Source organism: Notolepis coatsorum (assembly GCF_963971535.1).
Source record: "Notolepis coatsorum genome assembly, chromosome: 18".
Lineage (NCBI taxonomy): Eukaryota > Metazoa > Chordata > Actinopteri > Aulopiformes > Paralepididae > Notolepis > Notolepis coatsorum.
Genome location: NC_140182.1, coordinates 79,944,729 through 79,968,211, shown reverse-complemented (window position 1 = coordinate 79,968,211; position 23,483 = coordinate 79,944,729). Strand labels below are relative to the sequence as shown.

The 23,483-nt window shown below is 42.7% G+C and overlaps 1 protein-coding gene across 1 annotated transcript in view; it reads right to left on the bottom strand.

Annotated features, from left to right (window-relative positions):
- Nucleotides 1-23,483, bottom strand: part of slc17a8 (solute carrier family 17 member 8) — a gene marked incomplete at both ends in the record, with an annotated part of 218,329 nt that overhangs the window by 23,791 nt on the left and 171,055 nt on the right. Inside the window, one exon of the mRNA XM_084335382.1 lies at nt 2,795-2,905. Within this exon, the coding sequence (XP_084191508.1) occupies nt 2,795-2,905 (111 nt within the window). The remainder of the gene's footprint in view (nt 1-2,794; nt 2,906-23,483) is intronic.

Below are 23,483 nucleotides of genomic sequence, written 5' to 3'. Positions count from 1 at the left end.
TAAATGTAAATGTAAATGAGACCACCGGCGTTCGCTTGAGACTTTGTTTGTACTTTGGCAAAAGAAAGATGGCGGCGTGGTCCGATTTACCGAATGGACTAAGAGCCTGTGACTTATACCCATTCTTAAATTGTGAGTATACATGGTCTAATATGTTCTCGCCTCTGGTGGGACAGGTCACATGCTGATAGAAATTCGGCAACACCTTTTTAAGACGCGCGCTGTTGAAATCACCCAGAACCAAAATGGCAGCGTCAACATTAGCTGTCTGGAGTTTGTTTACCTCGTCGTGAAGTTTTGAAAGTGCGACCCCAGTGTTCGCGTGTGGTGGAATGTACACTCCGATGAGGATGATGGACGTTAACTCTCTTGGGAGGAAGAAGGGTCGACATTTTATCGTGATAAACTCCAGGTCTGGGGAGCAGTGGTTAGACAGTTCCTTTGCGTTGCCTACATCGCACCACTCCTTGTTTATCATGAAGGCAATGCCGCCTCCTTTCTTCTTTAGTGACTCTTCTGCCGTCCGGTCCTTGCGGAGGACGAAGAAGTGGTCTGCCGGTTCTATTGCGTGATTCGGGACATCTGGACTCAGCCAAGTTTCTGTGAAACAGAGGACGTTACAATCCCGAATGTCCCTCTGGAATTGGATCCGTGCTCTGATGTCGTCCAGTTTATTCCCTATCGATTGCACATTGGCCAACAATATGCTGGGCAATGTGGTTCTGTGTCGTTTGGACCTCAGTCTGTTCCGGACTCCGGCTCTCTTCCCTCTTCGTCGTGGCGTCTCCTGGCTTTGGCCATGGCCACAACAAAGGATCTCCGCTGGCCATTGTTGTTGTTCGGCAATCCGATCCAGAGAGCAATCCAATCGGTAAGTTTTCTTTAATCCAATGTCAATGATTGACTGACGGTCATACACGTATAATGCACCAACAGTAGGTGCAAATAAAACTCTTAATACTATAAAAATTAACAAAAGAAAGCACAGTCTCGACGGAGCGATCAGAGAGGCAGCCGTTTGTTGCGGCGCCATGATCATCATCATCAGTGTGCGACCCATAGCATGATCTTTGGGTGAGCCGCGTCGGGGGGGGGGGGGGGGGGGGGGGGGTTGCGCGGCGCGCCTCTCAGCGAGGAGTGCTCAGGAGTCGGACTGTGTAATCGCAGACGTTACTAGTCTGTAGCCTGTAGTAGGTAGAGTAGAGTTAGAGTAGACAACTCAGTTACCGTCCGGCCGTCTGGACGGGGCTTCCACAGCACATTCCATGATAAAAAAAAGTATCTATTTAGTTAGATAGAGATGATTATCTCTCAGACTCCTGACTTACTAACAATATGAAATACTCCTGGTCCCAAGCATTATTTTCTCGACTGACGAGTCACTGAGCTTGCTTCGACCACTAGGAAACGCGCCCATATTTCATATCATATTTGAAGACCCTAATAGGCTAAATTTATTTGCTTGCTGCATTTACATTGGCTGCGACGAATCGATACATTGGCTGCCTGCAGTGACGCTGACGCCCACCACAGTCACCACTGTGAGTTACGTGAATCTCAAAACAATGATTTATATTTAACTAATAATAGTCCCCACGGCCACCGGAGCAGCACCAGCCGCAGGTGTAATTGCGCCTGTAGATGATCCGATTCCCGCCTCCTGCTGCTCTGTCAGCTTCACTGTCAGTGAATAATATATAATAGTAATTTAGAGACCCCCCAAAAAATCGCAAATCAAGTTTGCAGGGGAGCTGATGTCTGATCTAGGGGAGCTATAGCGGTCCGGGCTCCCCTCGTGGATCGCACCCTGATCATCATGATCATCATCATCATAAATGTAAGGGGGTAGGGATCAATAAGCTTAGCTTCCCTCTACTCCTTTTTTGGACATGTCTGCTAACCAAACACATTGCTCTTGACCTTTTGTTTATAATTCCTTCTTTTTTTTCTTTTTTTAATGTTTTTCTTTAATGTTTTTTTAATTTGTTGCTATGATTGTTTGGTTCGACGGAACAAGATATCGTGAGTTGTTTGGAGAAATATGGAGAATAACATGTACATTTTTTTTTCATTCATTCATTCATTCATTCATTCATTCATTCATTCATTCATTCATTCATTCATTCATTCATTCATTCATTCATTCATTGTGTGCAGTGCCACACAACCCCATTAAGCTTCTTTGAACGCCTGCCAACATTTAAAAAAATATTCATGGGAGTCCCACGTGAAGACATAGAGAAGAAGAATGAATGCATACTGCATCAAACCAAAAGGAGAAGCATCATACTGCAATCTGCTTTTACAGGGTATCTGCAAGGTATTACATTTAAAGTAACATTTTTATAATATTTATAATGTCGGGTGATGAAATTATATGAAATGTATTAAATGTTTTTGTATTCAAGTCACTGTTTTTTGTGGGGCTACTTGGAGCTTGGTGTTTTATTTTTGGCCTTGGTCATGAAATTGGTATTACATTTTGCTCTAAGTGGTATTAAAAAGGTCTTAAAAGTCTTAAATTTAACCTGTTTTAGCTGTCTTTCATAAATAATGGTGTCCAAAATAAAACAAGTGAAATTAAAGGAAAGAATAATACAAACTCATCTAATATAACACAACATCATCATGCAGCGCAGGGAGAGTATTTCCCTTTCAAACCCTCATCTTTCAGTCTTTGTCTGTTCTTTACATCTCCTGGTCACTCTAAAGACCATAGTCTTTGCTTGAGTCTACAAACACAAAACAAAAAAGGTCAGATACAAAACCTTCTGAAACAGAAGCCACGTATTACCTGAGATGGCAAATCCACTGAAGCCTACAGCTAGGACCAGGAAGGAGATGGCCACAGCGCGCGTGTGAGAGAAGCCAACCACGAGAAGCAGAGTGGCCTCCATCCCAAAGCCTGGAGGAGCACAGGAGCACAAAACCTGCTGCATTACTCCTCATGGTATATTCAATAACAGATACATTTCATGATCAGGCTAAATCTGCATATGGCTTGCTGATAACAAACTATCATTACACATGGGCAAAACAGAGTCCATTCTCTTCGGTTCAAATAACAAACTCAGCAAGACCGACGGCTTCTCAGTTACAGTGGGTGAAAATATTGTCACAAGGAAAGAAGAAATTACCTACCTGGGTTCCATCCTAGAGGCAAATCTTTCCAGTGACAAAATGGCATCCAATCAAAAAGTCAACCAACGAACTCGATTCTTGTACCGGATCTCCTCACTGGTAAACAAGAATACCCTGAAGACTCTGGCAGGAGCACTCATTCAAGGGTACTACGACTATGCTTGCACCTCATGGTACCAAAGCACCTCAAAGGCGCTAAAAACAAAATTACAAACATCTCAAAACAAACTGGTCAGACTACTGCTTGACCTTACTCCTAGAACCCACCTCACCCCTGCCCACTTTGAGAACCTAGGATGGCTTAGAGTAGACGACAGAGTACAGCAACTTGCAATGTGCCTGGTCTACAAGATACACTACATGACCAAGGTACCCATGTACATGTCAAAATACTTCCCAAAGGTCAGTGAATACCACGATCACAACACCAGAGGGAGCTCCACAAATCATGTTAAACCCAGATTCGGCTCAAACAAGGGACTAAACACGTTTCGCAATTATGCCACATCAATGTGGAACGCCCTACCCAAAGCTGTAAAGGAATGTGAATCACTACCCACTTTCAAAACCACTCTCAAAGAACACCTACGGGAGACTGCAATTAGAAACTGGCCCCTGTAAATGTCCTAACCCAACCCCCTCCAATGTACAGTAAATGACCAAGTATGGCTTTGTCAATATTCCAATGTACAGTTTTGCTTGTACAGTGTACAGTGTCCGTCAACCACCCACCCCTCCTACCCAACCCCCCCCCCACCCCCACCCCACCCACCCAACCACCTCCAATGTACAGTCCCCCCCCACCCCCCCACCCACCCAACCCCACCCCACCTACCCAATCTCCTCCAATGTACAGTTTCTACATCAAATGTATATACTCTCTTTTCTGGACTCTTTTCGTATCACAAACAGTACTGTATGCAAATCTGGTATGTCATAAATATATAGATGTAGCAGAACTGTCTATCTGTATGTCGTGTATGTCATATATGTTATGATGAATTGTAAATGGGGGACCCTGATGTAAACAAGACGAAAGTCTTTCTCTGGTATGCATCCCCTTAACAATTGTATGTATTGAGCTGTACTGTACTGTACCCATTCTGCAATCTGTTAATAAAGTTTTCAATCAATCAATCAATCAATCAATCAATCAATCAATCAATCAATCAATCAATCAATCAATCAATCAATCAATCAATCAATCATCTTAGGAATGAACCACAGAGACCACATGGAAGAACCTTGGAGATTGTGACTTGTGACTGTTACAAAGGTTACAGAGGCGGTGAGGGGACTATTATAAATATCAGCCCTCAGAGATGCACAGTACAGTAGTAAACCTAATCTATTCTACCTTGGTCTGAAGCCTTATAGTCTACTATAAGGGTGGGAGCTACTAAACCTTCGACACAATAGACATGGCGTTTTGGAGCCATCAGCGTTCCTACCCATGGAAATACTGCCTTACAACCATCTACCTGGCCACTCAACGCCACAGGTATCATCTACCGCGACATCTGCCGGTGTTCTGCAAAATTCTACTCTTCCTCGAATTCTGCTGCCAGCGCTCCTGCGCTTGCGCACACATGCGCATGACCCACAATCGTTCACTCTACAATATTCTGCCACCTTGCTGACGAACGTCATGTTGAGTCTTGTTGATATATCTTAAACAATATCTTAAACATATGTTTTTCATTGCACCTTTTGAACTGTATAAGCATGTAAATATTTGCATGTAATTGGCTTTGCAGCTGAATGTATTTGTAAATGATAACATGTCGGTACACCTGTTGGAGTTCGGAGTGAACTATAGGGTGACGTCACCCAGCTGTCAAAAGATATAGGCGATTCGCGCTACGGCAGCAGTTTTCGAGGAGGTAGTAGAATTCGGCAGAACACCGGGAAACGGAGAAGGCGCTCCGGGATCCTCTCAAGATTTAGACGGCGCCCATACCGACCTCCACTACCAGCCCTCCTGCTGTCTAACGTAAGATCCCTCCGACACAAAATGGATGAACTACAACTTCTATTACAATCTAGCAAAGATTATAGCGACTGCTCTGCCATCTGTCTGACTGAGACCTGGTTAGACCAATCAGTGCCCGACCAAGCGGTAACGCTCCCAGGATTCACACTCCACCGAGCCGACAGACTAGCCACCACGTCGCTCAAATCCAAGGGTGGAGGCATCTGTTTTATGATCAACCACCGCTGGTGTACCAACTCCACTACACACAGTCAGATCTGCTCTCCTCACCTGGAATATATCTCCGTTAAATGCAGACCAACATACCTCCCCAGAGAATTCGCATCGGTAATCCTGATCGGTGTTTACATCCCCCCAGATGCTAACGCTAACTGCTCCATAAAGGCCTCTGCATGCTACAGAAACTTCAAAGCAACTGCAACACAACATCGACAAAGCAACGGTGTTTTAGACACTCTGCCTTTATGCTTCTGCAACATCGACTCGCAAATTTAGTTTAACTAAAGTTAGTTTAGGTTCGTGTTAACGTTAGATAATGTACAAAATAAACGTATTTCCGGTGATTTTAGACGTCGCTCTTTTATTTTGAAAACCCCCGACCGGAAGTGTTATAGTGTCTGTTCCTAGCAGCTTAACTTTCTGTGCTTTTCGAGCTAACGTTACCGTAACATCATTAGTTTCCAATGGAGAGGACCTCGGCTCACATGCAGCTCAAACTACCTATTGGAATAAATTAATTGATTGATGTTTAACTTGTCCCTGTGTGTGTTCAGTCATTTCGACTAGCAAACGTTGTATTTAACGTTACCTCAGGACGGATACCATTGTATTTACTTGGTTAGCTATGTAGCTAATGTGGATAGCATTTTGAATAGACCCAATGCTAGCTGGCTGGCTACAGCTTTATTTACTAAATTATGGAGGCTTTTTTATCGTCAAGGTAAGAGAGGATTTGTCATGATCAACTGAAGGCGTATGCTATGGAACAATATGTGCTTGGGTTTTCAGAAAAAGGCGAGCTATGTGACGCTAATTATTTAGCGTCAACGCTGGCTACAACAATGGAGGATGTTATTCTCTGCGGGACTAATATTATTCTATGACAGCCCCGCCCCCATTCGCTAACCAACCAATCACTGCTACGCAATATCAACGCAACGGTTGTTTAGGTTAGATTTGGGGGACATGTACGCAACGTCCAAGCAACACAGTCTACAAGACCCTCTAAAACAACCGCGCTGAAATCGCGCCGATGTTGTGTTGCAGTTGCTCTGAAGTTTCTGTAGCATGCAGAGGCCTTAAGCGAACTTGCCAACTACATATCATCTGTTGAAAACGACGCAGCAATAATTGTATTAGGCGACTTCAACCACACCAACCTGTCCTCTGAGCTACCGAGCTATCACCAACAGGTAACCTGCCCCAGCAGAGGGAATAACACACTGGACCATATACAACAATCAAGCAGGCTTACCGTGCTTTTCCAAGAGCTCCCCTGGGCAAGTCCGACCATGCAATGCTGCTGCTCATCCCAACATATAAACAAAAACTTAAATCCATTAAACCAACGGAAAAATCTGTCAGGTCCTGGTCAACAGAGGCCACCGAAAAGTTGCGCGCTTGCCTCGCATGCACTGACTGGGACGAGTTCCGCGCAGCTGGCGACCTGCATGACTACACCGACACAGTGACGTCATACATCCACTTCTGTGAACAACTATGCATCCCATCAAAAACGGTCAAGTTCTACAACAACAATAAACCCTGGTTCACCAAAGAAATTCAACAACTAAGAAAAGAGAAAAACACTGCCTACATAACAAGAATAAAAGAACACTATGTGACTGCAAAATACAAATTAAGGGCTGCAATAAGAAAAGCTAAATCCAACTACGCCGCCAAACTAGAACAACAAATCACAACCAATGATACAAGAACCATCTGGAAAAAACTCCAGGACATTACCAACTACAAAAAGAACCCCCCCCCCCCCCCCATACCTGACAGTGATGACCAGCTCCCGGACAAACTCAACATCTTCTACACTAGATTTGAACAGTCACCCCCCCCCCACCCCCCTCGCCCCCCTCCCCCCTGCCACCTCCCCCCTTCCACATCCAGGAGGAAGAGGTGAGGACCACCTTCAAGAGGATAAAGAAAAATAAAGCAGCAGGCCCAGATAACATCAGTTCATCTGTCCTACATCACTGTGCTGCAGAACTGGCCCCCATCTTCACCAACATTTTTAACACCTCCCTCCGTAATTGTTCAGTCCCCCAATGTCTCAAACAGTCCACCATCATCCCTGTCCCAAAATCCAATAATATCTCCTGCCTTAATGATTACAGACCAATTGCCCTCACATCCATAGTAATGAAATCATTTGAACGCATCATTCTCACCCACCTCAAAACCAGCACCACCCCCCTCATGGACCCACACCAATTTGCCTACAGAACCAACAGGTCTGTGGATGACACAGTCAACACAGCCACTCACCACCTGCTGCAACACCTGGAAACCTGCAACTCATACGCCCGCATTCTGGTTATGGACTTCAGTTCCGCATTCAACACAATTATCCCAGCCAAACTCATCAATAAACTACTGGACATGAACATTGACCCCTGCATCTGCCACTGGATCCACAGCTTCCTCTCCAACAGACAACAGAAGGTCAAAATAAATAACATCACATCCCACCCTTTATATCTCAGCACAGGAGCCCCCCAAGGCTGCGTCCTTTCACCCTGGCTTTTCTCCCTATACACCAACCTGCTCATATCCCTCCACAACTCTGTAAAAATATATAAATATGCAGACGACACAACCCTTATAGGCCTCATCACAGACAATAACGAAACAGAATACCGTACACAAATCAACCACACAATCACCTGGTGCACAGACAATAACCTCCTTCTCAACTCATCAAAAACCCAAGAACTCATCATCGACTTCAGACGCCAGCCAAACCCCAAAACCCCCATATCCATCTCCGGCAAACCCATAATCACCACAGATTCCTTCAAATTTCTCGGCACTCACATAAGCAATAACCTCAAATGGAAAACCAACACAGACCACATACACAAAAAAGCAAATCAAAGACTCTTCTTCCTCCGCCAGCTCAAGAAATACAGAGTCAAAAAACATCTCCTGCTCCGTTTCTACCAGGCCATTATACAAAGCATCCTCACCTTCTCCATAACTGTTTGGTACAGCAATCTGGACACTCACTCGAAAAACAAACTACAAAGAATCATCAATAAATCCTCAAAAATAATCTGCACCCCCCTCCCTTCTCTCGAATCACTCCACCGCCAAATCACAATCAGGAGAGCCAGAAAAATCATCTCTGACCCCACTCACCCAGCACACCACATCTTCCAGCTGCTGCCCTCCGGGAGGCGCTACAGATCCCTGACCACCAAAACATCCCGGTTCAAAAACAGCTTCTTCCCCACTGCCATACGGACACTGAACTCCCTATAGTACCCCCCCCCCCCCTCCCTGTAGTACCCCCCCGCAACCCCCCTTACCTCTGCTGACATGGACAACTCTGAACTGTAATCTATGTAATTGTGTTTTCTTTTAACTGCATGTAGTATGTACGTTGTAAGTGATGTTATATGTTCTATGTTTTATGTTGGAACTGCTATGCTATGCACTGAAACCAAATTCCACCAGCCTGGCTGGGTGGTCATTAAAGAAATTGATTGATTGATTGATACTATACCCACATATCTGGGAAGATATCTGTTGTTAGATACGACGTATTCCTGAATTCCATGTGCATACTGTAGGTGTAGAGATAACATTGGAGAGAGTGAAACCTATGATTAGAGTAGTCACTCTTATACATATTCTCTCATTTGGCTAACTTCTAGTGAATGAAATAGTGAAATTAAACTCTTCTCCATTTATCTGGGACCCCCTGGAACCTCCTCAATGAAGTTGGAAGGTAGTTGTGTCAAGTTTTATGCTGATCCTGTGTGTGTGTGTGTGTGTGTGTGTGTGTGTATTTTGAAATCAAAATGGAAAAGTTGAAACAGTGCGTAATTGTAGTAACACGGACATAACAATAAATACTAAAATACTAGATACGGCTAAATACTAATAAATACGTATTATACCTGAATCACCAGGAATCGTGGTATGTGGTTGTAGCAAATTCAAGAGAGAAGTTTGGGAAACTAAAACTTTTTGTCCACTTTATTATACTGGCATTAACTTGGCACTCCTGGACAGGTAAGGAGGACCTCTACTTTCTTCTGGGAAAATTCATTTTGATTCTCAAAACTTAAAATGTGTCTGCGGGTCAATGTCACTGAAAATGATAGAGCAAGTCTTAATTACATACAGTGGGTTATGTTGTGACTCCCACCTCGTCCCAACTCATCGAGCCTAATCAGACGCGATTGGGAGCAGCTGGGCGCACGCGTGGACGCACGCGGAGGGAGAAGCACCGGCTGCATAAAGAGCCTGTCGTTCAGTGCTTGTTTGTACTGATCACTTGTGGTTAGTTTTACCTAAAAGTCTATTTACAAGTCATAGCATTATTATTCCTCGTGTCTTTGACTAACCCGGTTTTGTTACTTTGTTTCCCCCAGTGTTTTGTCTCGTCTGTTTTCTTTTGCTAACCGGCGTCGTCTTCTCCTCTCTCCTTCAAGGATACTCCCCACGCTCGGATTAACACCGTTTCGCTCCCTGCGGCAACTTGCTCTCCCACTGGCGTCTCGGGACGCGTGTAGCTTAATCCCAGCGGAAGAGTGCAAGAGCGCTTCCGCATTTTGCCCTGATTGGCCGCGGTAACGCCCTCCAAATGCGCATTTTCTTTCCCCCCGCTCAGACGCCGAAATGGAATGCATGTAGTACATTGCAACACAACGCAGCATTTCCGCGTACATTGCAACGTAACACAACGCAGCTGTCAACTGTACTTTACATATTATCCAAACGAGGACCACATAATGTTATTTCCCTGTACATTGTAACGTTAACACAACGCAGTTGTCAACTGTACTTTACATATTATGGAATACATGTATATTATCGCGACGCGCGGCAGTGCGGAAATAGGCTGTCTATTGCCATTCTCTAAGACAAACTCTAACCATAACCAGCTCCTTAACAGCGCCTAAACTTAACCCTTCTAACCTTAACCAACTCCGAAACAATGCCTAACCTTAACCATAACCAACTCCGAAACAATGCTTAAAGTTAACATGCCTAAACTTAACCGGCGAAAGAATGCATGTTAAAAAAAATATATAATTGAAGGGAATCGAACTTGTCACCAACGAACCGCAGGATCCACAGCACGGCGGCATACCAGTTGAGCTAAGCATAAAATGAAAAACATTGTGGATTACGGCTACATAATGCTGCAAGCTCTGCTGCGTCCATCGCGTGTATATATGTGTGCTAATATGGCGCGTTAGTGTTAATATGTGATTAATATGAACCAATAATATGATCGCCTGCTGCGTCCATTGCGTGTATATATGTGTGCTAATATGGCACGTTAGCGTTAATATGTGATTAATATGAACCAAAGCGTGTTAATATGTGATTAATATGATCGCCTGCTGCGTCCATCGCGTGTATATATGTGTGCTAATATGGCACGTTAGCGTTAATATGTGATTAATACGAACCAAAGCGTGTTAATATGTGATTAATATGAACCAAAGCATCGAACCAAGCGGGGATCTCATGCGCATGCGCGCGCGAGCACCTGGGCGAAGGAAAAGGAAATGCGCATTACCGTACTGGCGTATGGCGAAGAATGCGGAAGCGCTCTTGCACTCTTCCGCTGGGATTAAGCTACACGCTCTCGGCGTGCACGGATGACTTTGAACTTGGATATTCCCCCACCCTCAGTTACCGGACTGGTTAGTACACGCAAACGAACAACAGCCTGGCACATTTACATATTACTGTCATGGTCCCAGCCAGGGACCCTCCCTGAACAATATGAACAGTGGTTTTCTGCCCCCCCTCTGGTGGCCAAACGCAGCAACTCCAGATACTGAACCTCCTAGGTTTGCTGGATACTATTAATACTGTTGAATCTAGAGGGTGTATGTATGGTTGTAACTAACTGTAACTGTCCTCTACTGCTCCCATTACTGCATATATATCTGTGTCCACTGGAGGGCACTATAGGCGGAGCTTCTACAGTCTACGCCAGGTTGGGAGTATAATAAGACTTGGCTCCCTCCTATCTTTTCTTCTTCCCACAAATGCCTCTCCCGGAGAGGAGCACACAGCTGTTGTGGTATGAGTCAATGTGAATAAAACGCTGCCAGCAGAGCAAGGCCACAGACGGAAACCATGCCTCATGCCCTATACACAGACAGTATAGGTACACAAAATGGCGGACACTCTATTAACTGCGAGGGGACAGTGATACAAAGTTGAATAATCACTTTAATAGTAATAGAAAGCATACATATTATACATAGCGCAGATCTCCTTTTATACGATAATGTCAATGCAACGATGTCAGAGGTAACGATAGTCCTGAACTACGAGTACTCGACCATTGATGCTTGGAATGGAGTGAGAAGAAGCGAGCAGAACGGGGAAAGCAAGATGGCGGGTGGAGACGGTAATTCTCTGGAGCTCCTACTCCAGAGAGCCGCAGACAAACTTGGGATAATCCTGTCGTCGCTGGTGAGGAGGGTCTCGTACGGACCGGGTTCCTGTATTCCTAGCGCCCGATGGCAGGATTAATAGCTATTAGTCCAAAAAGCCCGTTGGCATGGTTGCTAGCTAGTTAGCCCTTGTACACTTAGGCCAACCCGCATGTCGTCTTCAATAGGTAGTTAAATCCAGAACGCCGCTGGGTTCAGCTATAAGTCTCTCAACGTTACTTCGCTCGAACAAGTCACTATACTGTGCCAATAGTGGCTCGACAATATTATGTGGTATCTAATTAGCTGTACAGCTCTCTGTCAAGATACGTTGCTTGCCGTCCTGTTACTGCTGCCAAACATCTCTTCTATAACACACACTCTGTCCAGGCATGTTCCAAGAACCCCGCGCATGCGCTCACGCTGTCTACGGCGTTAAGAGTGGAACATATACAAATAAGCGAATGATGAATACTGGTAGGTAAACAGATGACGTGAAAATATATATCTTATATATATAAACAATATATAAGTTATACAAAATAATAAACGCAGACTCTATGTGTTAATCTGGACCTTCAGAACAGTCCCTCTACGTAACGATGACGGCCCTGAAGAAGGGGCACACAGAGACGATGACAGAATACATCATCCGAGCTGAGCAGATCATGACGGCGCTCAAGAGTGTGGGAGAGGCACCCGGCGAGGGGTTAATGATGGCAATGGTGATGAGAGGACTACCGGAGTTGTACAGGCCGTTCGCGCTACTGGTTACCCGCGGTTCAACGGACATGACATTGGGGCAGTTCAAAGCCAAGCTGCGGAACTTTGAGGCCTCAGAGGATATCCACCCAGACGCCGCGGAAGCGGGCGGATAGCACTGAAAGCCCGAGCGACACCGAGGGAGAAGGCCAGGCCCACGACGGAGCTGACGTGTTGGAGATGCGGAGAGAATGGGCATCGGAGGGATAACTGCAACAAGACGGTCTGGTGCAACTTCTGCAGATCATCGGGGCACACAGACAAAGAGTGCCGATAGAAACGAGACCAGAGCGCCCGATACGCACATGGGCAAGATGTCGGCCAGAGACGAGGTGGCGCCTATGGACAAGATGGCGGCGACAGACGAGGTCACGGCCACAAACAAGATGGCGGCGATGGACGAGATCGCAGCTATGGTCAAGATGGCGGCTGTGGACGAGATGACGACTACAGACAAGATGGCGGCGACGGTGACCGTGAGGCGAGTCGAGATGACGCCCGGAGAGCGGCAGGACGAAAGGACTTCGTTTTCGGGGCGCGGACTACGGGCGTCGCCCGGCCAACGCAGCACCAGCTGTTCCCGAGGAGGGGACTGATCGTGGACACAGGTGCGTCGTCCCACATCATCAACGACAGGAATAGTTTCAAGAACTTTGATAAGTCCTTCGAGCCGGAGGGACACAGCATGGAGCTGGCGGACGGGAAACGCACCTACGGGTTGGCGCAGGGGAGAGGAGACGCACAGGTATGCCTCATAGACAGTGGGGGGCGCCGGTGTACAGTGACGTTAAAGAACTCTCTCTACATACGCTCGTTCCCACAAGAACTATTCTCTGTAAAACCCGCTACTGCTAACGGTGCCGAAGTGTTCTTCAGTGAAGGTAAAGATGTTCTTGTAGAAAAAGATGGTACACAGTTTAACATTGACGTATATGGAAGAATGTATTACCTACAAACGGAGTGTAATAATAATGATAAATGTAATGTGACGGTTAGTCATGACATCCAGACGTGGCATGAAATTATGGGTCATTGTAATCACAAGGATTTACTAAAGCTACAAGCAGTAACAGACGGTATGCACATTAAGGGTGAAAAGCATAGACTTGACAAAGAATGTGGAATTTGCATAAGGGGGAAGTTTACTCAAACAAGGAACAGGGACCCCACAGAGAAGGTAAAGAGACCACTGGAGCTAGTTAACACCGACCTAGCCGGTCCAGTAAGGAACGAGTCCATAGGTGGCTTTAACTATGTACAGTCCTTTACAGATGTGGGTACAGGCGTAGTGTTCGTCTATTTCCTTAAATCAAAGAGTGATGCACTCCAAGCCACGGAGAAGTTCCTTGCCGATGTCGCCCCCTATGGGGACGTAAAATGTTTGAGGTCAGACAACGGGACCGAGTTTACAAACAGAGAATTCCAATCACTGTAAGCTAGACGATAGTAACATACCGAAGAGCCTGTGGCATTATGTGGTACAAGAAGCCGCCTACACCAGAAACAGGTGTTTTAACAAACATACGGGCACCACCCCATATACAGCAATGACAGGGAAAAGATGTAATCTAGCCAGAATGCACAAATTTGGATCAGTGTGCTATGCTTACCAGCAGGACAGAGGCAAGCTTGAGTCCAGATGTGAAAAAGGACTCTTTGTAGGACACGACAGAGGGAGCCCCGCACTCCTAGTCTACTATCCCGGTAAAGGGAAGGTGCAAAAGCACAGACTAGTGAAATTTGTCACCAAGACAACGTGCGAAATCGAGACACAGACAGAGGAGCCATGGCTGGACTCCGGGGTAAGGTATGGAGGGACAGAGACACCACAGCCTAGTGTACTGAGCACAGGCGTGCAGGCAGACCTCCAGACACCCCCAGAGGGCGATGACGAGGAGCACCCGAGGGTGACGTCAAGTGCCCCATGCAGTGGGAGATATCCCTCAAGGGATCACAAACCCCCAAGATATCTGAAAGATTATGCCCGGAGGGGTAGTGACGAGGATGACAGTACACTCGCCAGTATTGATTACTGCTACCGAGCGGTGTGTGGCGTGCCTCAGTCCTTTAAAGGTGACATGTACTATAAATGTCATTTTTCAGTCTCTAGCATTGTATTATAGTAATAGGAGTTCGTATCAATGTGTTTTAGTGTCTAAATACCATATTGGCGGATTGCTCTGATTCAGCTCAGCCCCTTTCCTCCTCCAGTAAATCAGGCCATTTTGATTTGAACGGCTGATATACGTCATACGGCCGCTGGGTAGCGCACAGTGATGCGATTGGCTCTGTGGTTGGAGCTAATGCCCGCCCCCATTCTACTTAGACTGACTGTACACAGCGAGTGGAAACCATTTCCTCATACTCTGCATGGGGAGAGAGAGAGAGATAGAGAGCACTTGGGGGGGGGGGGGGGGGGGGGACCTGCAGCGCGCCACACACCCGCAAACGGGAGATTGAAAGAAAGAAAAAAAAAAACCACAAGCTGCCTAGGACTCTCATCACCGAGAGGGAGAGAAAGGAAGAGAGAGAGAGGGAGGGAGGGAGAGAGGGGGCCTTGTCTCTCTCTCTCTCTCTCTCTCTCTCTCTCTCTCTCTCTCTCTCTCTCTCTCTCTCTCTCTCTCTCTCTCTCTTCTCTCTCTCTCTCTCTCTCTCTCTCTCTCTCTCTCTCTCTACCAGTGCAGGCCATAACAGCCTGAAATCTTGAGGCTGAAAAATTATGGTTTTGAGTACTTGATTAGAAATATAAAACAATGCATTTTTTTGAAAAAAACCTTACAAATGTCTTCAATAGACTAACAGGAATTGTGTAAAGTTGCCCAAATAGTGCTAGGAATAGCAGTACATAGCCCCCATTTTACATCAGATGGATGTGAAGACAGCCTATCTGCACGCACCCATAGATAGGGAGATATATATGGAACAACCTGAAGGTTACGAAAAGAAAGGGGGAAAGCTAGTGTGCAAGCTAGAAAATCCATTTACGGCCTGAAACAGTCTGGGCGAAATTGGAACGAGATGCTTCACACATGCCTCATCGAGGATCACTTCCTACAGAATCCAGTAGACCCCTGTGTTTACTCAAGGGAGTCAAAAGAGTCAGGAAAAGTGATAATAGTCATTTGGGTGGATGATTTGATCATCGCAGCAGACAACTCTAGGAACCTAGATCAGGTGAAAGGTATGCTCTCCACCAGATTCAAAATGAAAGACCTTGGCAGGTTAAAGCATTTCCTAGGCATGGACTTTGAGCAGTCAGAAAATTGTGTAACTGTATCCCAGAAGAGATATGTGGAAAAGATCCTGAAACGTTTTGACATGCAGGAATGTAAGAGAGAGTATAGGGAGGCAGCTTCTGTCACATTATGTAGCCACGCCCCCTTTTCTGATTGGTCGAGATGTTTAAGGGGGCGGGACTTAGGGGTATGTTATACCTTATATGGGCATATAGCCAAGTTTGATGGATTGTAACCACGCCCCCTTTTTGAGATGATTTATGACCCCTTAGGGCTTCTCTGATTGGTCGAGAGGTTCAAGGAGGCGGGACATCCTGTTTAGGAGGCGGGACATCCGGTTTCGGAAGGGGAGGGGTTGTAAGGGCGGGGACTTCCGTTTTTAGATTTTTTTTCAAAATAAAAGTTTTTTTTTTATTTACATTTTTTTTCAAAATAAAAGTTTTTCAAAATAAAATATTCAAAAATAAGTTTTTTTTAGTGTCAGAAATAAAAGATTCAAAAGTCAGATTGTATTTGTGTATTCCAAGGTTTTCAGATTAAACATTTCACAATATGTATTTGTGTATCTTAAGAATATAGTTTCACAATAAGTATTCCAAAAGTCTTAAGAAAAATACAATATCTTCACAATATGTATATGTGTATTCCAAGGTTTTCAGAATAAACATTTCAAATGTGTATGGTTTAAGTTACAGAATTAAGAATAAATGTGTGTGGTTGTGTGTGTGTGTGTGTGGTTTAAGTTACAGAATTAAGAATAAAATACATTTTCTTAATGCCAAATGCCAAATGCCAAATGCCAAATGTAAAATACAATGTATTATTCTTCAGAAATGTTCAATAGCCGTTCTGTCAGTATGCTGTTTGTGAGTGTGTGTAGATTTGTTTGAGTAGAAAGAAAATGTGTGTGTGTGTAGAAAGAATTCTCCCTCTCAGTAGACTGTCTCCACTCCGTAGGCTGAAATGACGCTCTGGAGGTTCACTGCAGTTCTGAAACTGTCACGATTCTGAAAGTGACACCCCCTTCCTTAGCTGTCATAGAGGAGGGGTGTATGGATAGCGAATAGGGAAGCCTAAAACTAGTGTATGCAGCTTCTGTCAAGTCTAATAGATTTACGACGTGTCTTACTTCCCCCTTTCTGCAGAGGTGTGTGTGTCTGGGTGTGTGTCTGTGTGTATGTTTGTGTGATTTTTTTTTTTTAAAGAAAATTACAAATGTAATGTGCCTATATTTTTATAGTTTCATATGGAAGAGTGTGTTTAAGCAAAAGTCTAAATAAAAAGTAAATACAAATGTAAATTAATAATAGGCTGATTTGTTTGAAAAAGAGTGATAACTTGTAAATAGGGGTTCTAACTAACCACAATAAGTATGTATGTATGTATGTATGTATGTATGTATGTATGTATGTATGTATGTATGTATGTATGTATGTATGTATGTATGTATGTATGTATGTATGTATGTATGTATGTATGCATGTATGTATGTATGTATGTATGTATGTATGTATGTATGTATGTATGTATGTATGTATGTAATATGTAGTGTTTGTGTGTGTGTGTCTGTGTGTGTGTGTGTGTGTGTGGAGGATTTATTTTAAAGCAAAATACAATATGTCTATAAAGTGTAGAATATCACAATCTTTAGACAAATGTGTTCGGAAAATATAAGTGTAGATCATATATATGGGTGTTACAGCATGCTGTTTTGCCAACGGGGGACAGGACTGTGTTTAAGTTATATGCAAGGGGGCTAAGTTCTCCTAGATGGCTGCCTCTCAAGGGTGGGGGGCTGATTACAACCACCGTTGTAAAACCGGTGAAGCGTTTTATTTTTAAAATAGATTCTTTAAAAAGGTTGCATTACAGTGTTTTTTGTATTATTATTCACATTAATTATAAAAGTTATATTACACTAGTGATAGCTTAAAGAGAGTTGTGCTGAAAATATCCATCTATGTGGGTCTGTGTGTCTTTGAGGATCTGTGTGTGTGAGGGGTGTGAACAGGGGCCCTGTTATAGGTGTTAAAACACCGCATTGGGCGTGACGTTTATCAGTTTAGAGGACATGCAAACTCAGATGTTACAGGCAACATGAAAGTTAGTGTACAACATTATACTCATAACATATTTTTAGTTCACACAATGGATGGGTTCACATGTTTTCACACATATTTTTTCTTAAAAAATTTCCCCATAAACATGCATTTGTCCTAATAAACTAACCTACACTATAACATGCAGCACTTTGATGAATACTTGTTACAAAGGGTCAGATTAAACCGAATATATATATTTATTGCTTGAGATCCCATGTATAATATTTGTATATTGTTTGATATCCCTTGTATATTCTTTGTACATATACACGGAATATCCCTTTACCTAGGTACAGGCCAGACCATAATATTCGTTCTTTTATTGGACAGCGACCCCCTAAGCGCCACGGCCATACCCCCAATGTCTAGTTCAAAGTCACCGCTAAGACATGTCTCAACATGCCCAGGTTTGCGCAGTAATACGAGACAGAACTGAGGTTGGCACTAGATTATTCATTTTACGTATAAATACATTGCAGGTGGATACAGCAGTTAGTTACCCTCAAACGAGTTAACCCAACAAGTTGAAGCCTTCACCACGAGTCAACGACCAAGTGAAGTGAGCGTCTAAATAGAGCACTTAGAACCGCGTGCGAATAGGATAGTAAAAGTGTCAGAGCTTAGTGAAATAACGTCAAGTTCGACCTAGTTAATGTGAAGTACCGTGCACAGGAGAATCTACACCGGTGAATGCAGAGCCTTTTCCGGCTGGATTATTGCTTTGGTACTGTGGCGGCTGGAGCAGAGAACCGTCTACCCCGCTGCTGTGTGGGATCAACCCGTGAGGAGCATCACTCGAGCCCGTCTCTAGGAAGAGGCTGGCTGGCTTTCACCTATGCTGCCGAGCATACTTGGATTATAGCTGCTGCTTTTGTCTGCCGATCGAGGGGAGTATATGTACCGCCTCCCGTAGCTGGAGCTTATTGATTCCTCGTTGATCCAGACTTTTGCATCCGAACATTCCTCCCCCCTGCTGGCTTACAACCGGAGGGAACCCCCTTAGTATCTCCAGCTGACCTACGAGTGTGCCTTATATAATTCTTATGCTACAGGTGGTATTAATTATCCCCTTCGTAATATGCTCATGGACTTACGCTCTTGACCTATTCATGCACATTCTTCGCCTTACAAGCGCAACTCTAATTCTCAATAATGTAAGATAATATTGATGCTCTTCTAATAAATATTACAAACAGTACTTTCCTTGTTAAGCCGTGTTATTGTGTGGGTGTTCATCGCATATACCTGTGTACTGTATGGCCAGTAGTAAAGTACATAACTCAGTAGTGGTTTAATGATACCATACTTATCAATACAGTCAGGGAATTGTACCCCTCAGTTACAATACTGTTACACAGCTGACAGAGTTGTAATACCAACTATTTGACAGTTTGGGACACGGTGCTGACCATAGAGATAGCTGTATTTCTTATTTCGTAAAACTAAGACTAAAACTAAAATTAAGAGGTAGCAGATCAGAGAAAGACGTTTGTCTTGTTTACATCAGACTCCCCCATTTTCAATTAATCAGGGCCTATATGGCATACTGATAGACAGCAATGCTACATCCAGACATTTAGGACATAGCAGATTACAAATACAGCTCTGTTTGTGAAAACAGTCCAGAAAATATGTGTCTGTCCAAGCTGCTTTAAATGTTTCAATAGGGTATTTCATCTGTCTTTAATTAAGACTTATTTCATGGATATAGATCACCTCAAGGCCTGAATGTCCATCTACTGTATCAATGCTAGGCCTACATTTTATAGGTCAACTTCCCCATTTTAGCATGGTTCAAACCTCACCACCCCCAATTTATGTCACAGTACCACTGAAAATTAGGACAGAATACAAAGCAGAAATGGGGGTGAGGTACAATTTTAGGCACAATTTACAGTAAGGTGTACAAAGGTATGGGTTGTAGTGCAACTCCATTACCAATAAATATAAAGTGTCTTTAGGTGTTCTAAAGTGTGGAGAGTGGGTGATGCATTGGGTTGTTAGTTTTAAGTGAATGTGTGCGTTTGGATGTGTGTGTTGTGAGTGCATTAGATGGCTGCTGCATAGTGTTATTGTTCGGTATATGATAACACATAATCCTATTGAATTCTGAATTTTTTGTTTATTGGCTGAGGGTCAATGATACACATAAATTATAAACATCTAAAACCATGAAACTGACCGATTTTTACTAGATTTAATCAATAGTCAGAAGGATAATGCTATTTTAGTCAAGGGTTGACATATATCACCCCCATGACACATCCCTACTTTTGTAAGACAAGCAGTTTGATGTTTGTTGTATAGTGTTATTGCTCGTTACGTGATAACACATAATCCTATTGAATTCTGAATTCTTTGTTTAATGTCAATGATACACATAAATTATAAACATCTAAAACCATGAAACTGACGGATTTTTACTAGATTTAATCAATAGTCAGAAGGATAATGCTATTTTAGTCAAGGGTTGACATATATCATCCCCATGACACATCCCTACTTTTGTAAGACAAGCAGTTTGATGTTTGTTGTATAGTGTTATTGCTCGTTTTCCTGTCTTCATTTTTGCTTATTGTGTATTATTAGGTGTTTGTTTATGTTTTATCAGTCATTTGTACAAGATCTAGCTCAGGGAAAAAAAGGGTCCATGATCTCAAATGACTACCTGGTAAAAAAGTATACCAATTGTCATGCAAGAATGCAACTCTAATGTGCTACATAAGTAAAACAGACTATTTGCAAACAGCATTGTTCTAAACAGTGTATTACAAAATCTTTTTTGTATCTACTATAGACAGTGTGTATTTATATTTTTGCTAAATGTAAAAACATGATATCACATAATCCGAGTGAATTCTGATTGTTTGACTGTCAATGATACACTTAAAAACAGACATGTCAACATAGTTTTTTACCTGTTTACACACTGATGAGGTAAAAAAAACAAAGTGTTTCAATACAGATGTATTTTTTAGAAGTTTAGTACGCTCAAGCCCCAAATGTATTTTCTTTAACCTGTTCTAAGGTATACAAATAGCACATTTATGAAGGACTTTGCAGAACAGCATCTAGTTTTTTTTAGCCCCCCTGAGTTTTATGCTCTCAATATTTCAATATGCATTAAATCCTACACACGATATGAGATATTCAAACAGCTCACAGATGATAATTCTAAGGCAAATACATTTGAACTCACTCACCATAGTTAGTGTATAGTATGGCTAACATGTATGAAAGTTGTTGATACAATATTATGATTCATAATAATTTTGCAGAAAAAAAGCTAAATGCACTGTATTACCGGTGGAGGTTGTTTGCTCCTTGTCCCGATGATTGAAGGAAATTCATTTTAAGAACTATTTAGCATGAAACATCTTAAAACAAAGATGTATTTTATACATTATAACCATGAAAATAATGCAATGTTAGGTTTTACCGTGATTATAGTGTTCACAGATAGGAATGTATCCAGGACGGGGTCATTTATCAGTAACCCTGGACAGACTTGTGAAGTCAGAGATAGGAATGTATTATTCACATTCAATTATCCAAATGTACTCTGTTTGAGTCAAATTTACTCTGTGAAATGTATTGTGTAGCAAAAACAAATCATATTGTTTCAGTGATGGCCTGGCTGATAGGTCTATTGTCGACATGTCTTATTTCTACATGAAAGATTTGCTTCATTCACACAATAAATATGCTGTTTGTGTAAAAATAATGTATAATATCTGGACTGATTCACTGTATAGTGAATCCAGGGGTATAGTGGATCGATTATATTTTGTATGAAACACCTTAAAACAATGAGGCATTTCATTTATAATATCAAAACATGTCTTATGTTCTATAAGATGTTCTTATGTATCTACAAGTCTTATGTAGAATGATGTAAAAAGAGTTCTACTAATATATTTCACTTAAAAAACGTGTACAGAAAGATAAATATCCGACCCCGGAGCCCCGTCTGAGTGTAAACAGGCTTTGTACAGTATAACACATGCAATCCCATATGGTCTAGCGGTAAGGATGCCCTGGTTTCAACAGGGAGGCACGGGTTCGACTCCTGCTATGGGAATAACACCTTTTTCTATACATAGCAAATGTTATGGTATGTTTTATTGTAACTGTTTGACAGTTTGGTTGTTTTAATGCAAGACTGGTGCATCGTCTAAGAAGGGTGACCCCCATGAAAGGGTCTGAGGTGCATTTTTCCCCTATTGATAGGTTTTTACATACCTTTGCAAGGATATGTATGACTGTGTTGCATTCATTTATTTTAATTTTGTTGGACTTTATGGTATTTATGGTTTATTTATGATTTATTGTGGTACTTCTTCTTGAATTGTTTAAATAAGATGTGTTTGACCCGAGGGGTCATTAATGTATGTATTGTAGGACCTTACAAATAAATCTGATTTGATCATGATCCCAACAAATGGTCAAATGTTTTCAAGCATTACAGTTAACAGACAGTGGTGACATTTCGAAGTTTTAAAGGGATCACATTCACATAGCTGAACTTAAAATCATTCAAAACCATTATTACACTTTTGAGGTAGAAAGAAGCACAGTTGTGTATATTATAATTCTTTTTATTAAAGAATATTGCAGATCATGCTGTAACCTTTTTTATCAATAATATAAGCGTGCATAACATCAATAATGTGATTAATATCTAAAGTTTCTAAACACTTATGATTTTTCAGCTTAAAAGCCGTAACATCCACTATTACGGTGTATAAACATAACAGGTGTGCTCTGTTAAAATGACCATTCATATGATCTAAAATAGTAACTAAGCTGTTTTCAGATAGAAGACTTTCATCCTCTGAGAGTGTCTCTATCATATATTGCCAATTATTTAGCAAGCCTTTCTTTCTCACCAGCTTCAACATATTTAAAAAAAGCCTTAAGCGCAGGCTATTGACATTCCCGTTTACAGTGTACAAGTGGGCATCGTTGACTTTATTAGCTATAGCATGTTTTAAAAGCAATGCCAGATCATAGTTTATAGAGCTCATAATACAGCTGCTAGTCCTGCTGAAGAAATTACCCATTTCCTATGCTACGATCCTGGTACTTTAAACAACAGCTGATACTTCAAAGTTTCTGTCAAAGACTGCGACTGTCAAAAAGATTGTGTGGGTGTGTATTTCTGTATGGGGGTGGGGGCGAAGCTTCGGACGCTATATAGGCGGTCAGGGTTGGATAAAAACCTATATATTTAGAGAGTTACCTCTTAGAGAGACCCTAGAAAAGAAAATGGCGAGCAGTCTAGCTACAACGGTTAGCCATGTGACGGACAGAGCTACCAGGATTAAAACCATGTTACTTGCACCTTGCAGATATGGTAGAGAGATCTATAACGAAGTATGGCCGGTCATCGATGGTGTCCTAGGATTTGAATACGATGCAAGAGTTGAGATAGTTCTGTTCTACAAGATGACCTTGGAGGATTTCCAGGGCGTTGCAAGCAGGCCTGAGATGTATCTAAAGGAGACGGAATTTTGGGAAATGAAAAAGGCTTCTTTTAAGTCTATGGATGGACTGACGGGTAGAACGCTTAAGGATGGGCAGCTAATCACGCTGTTAATAGGCCATA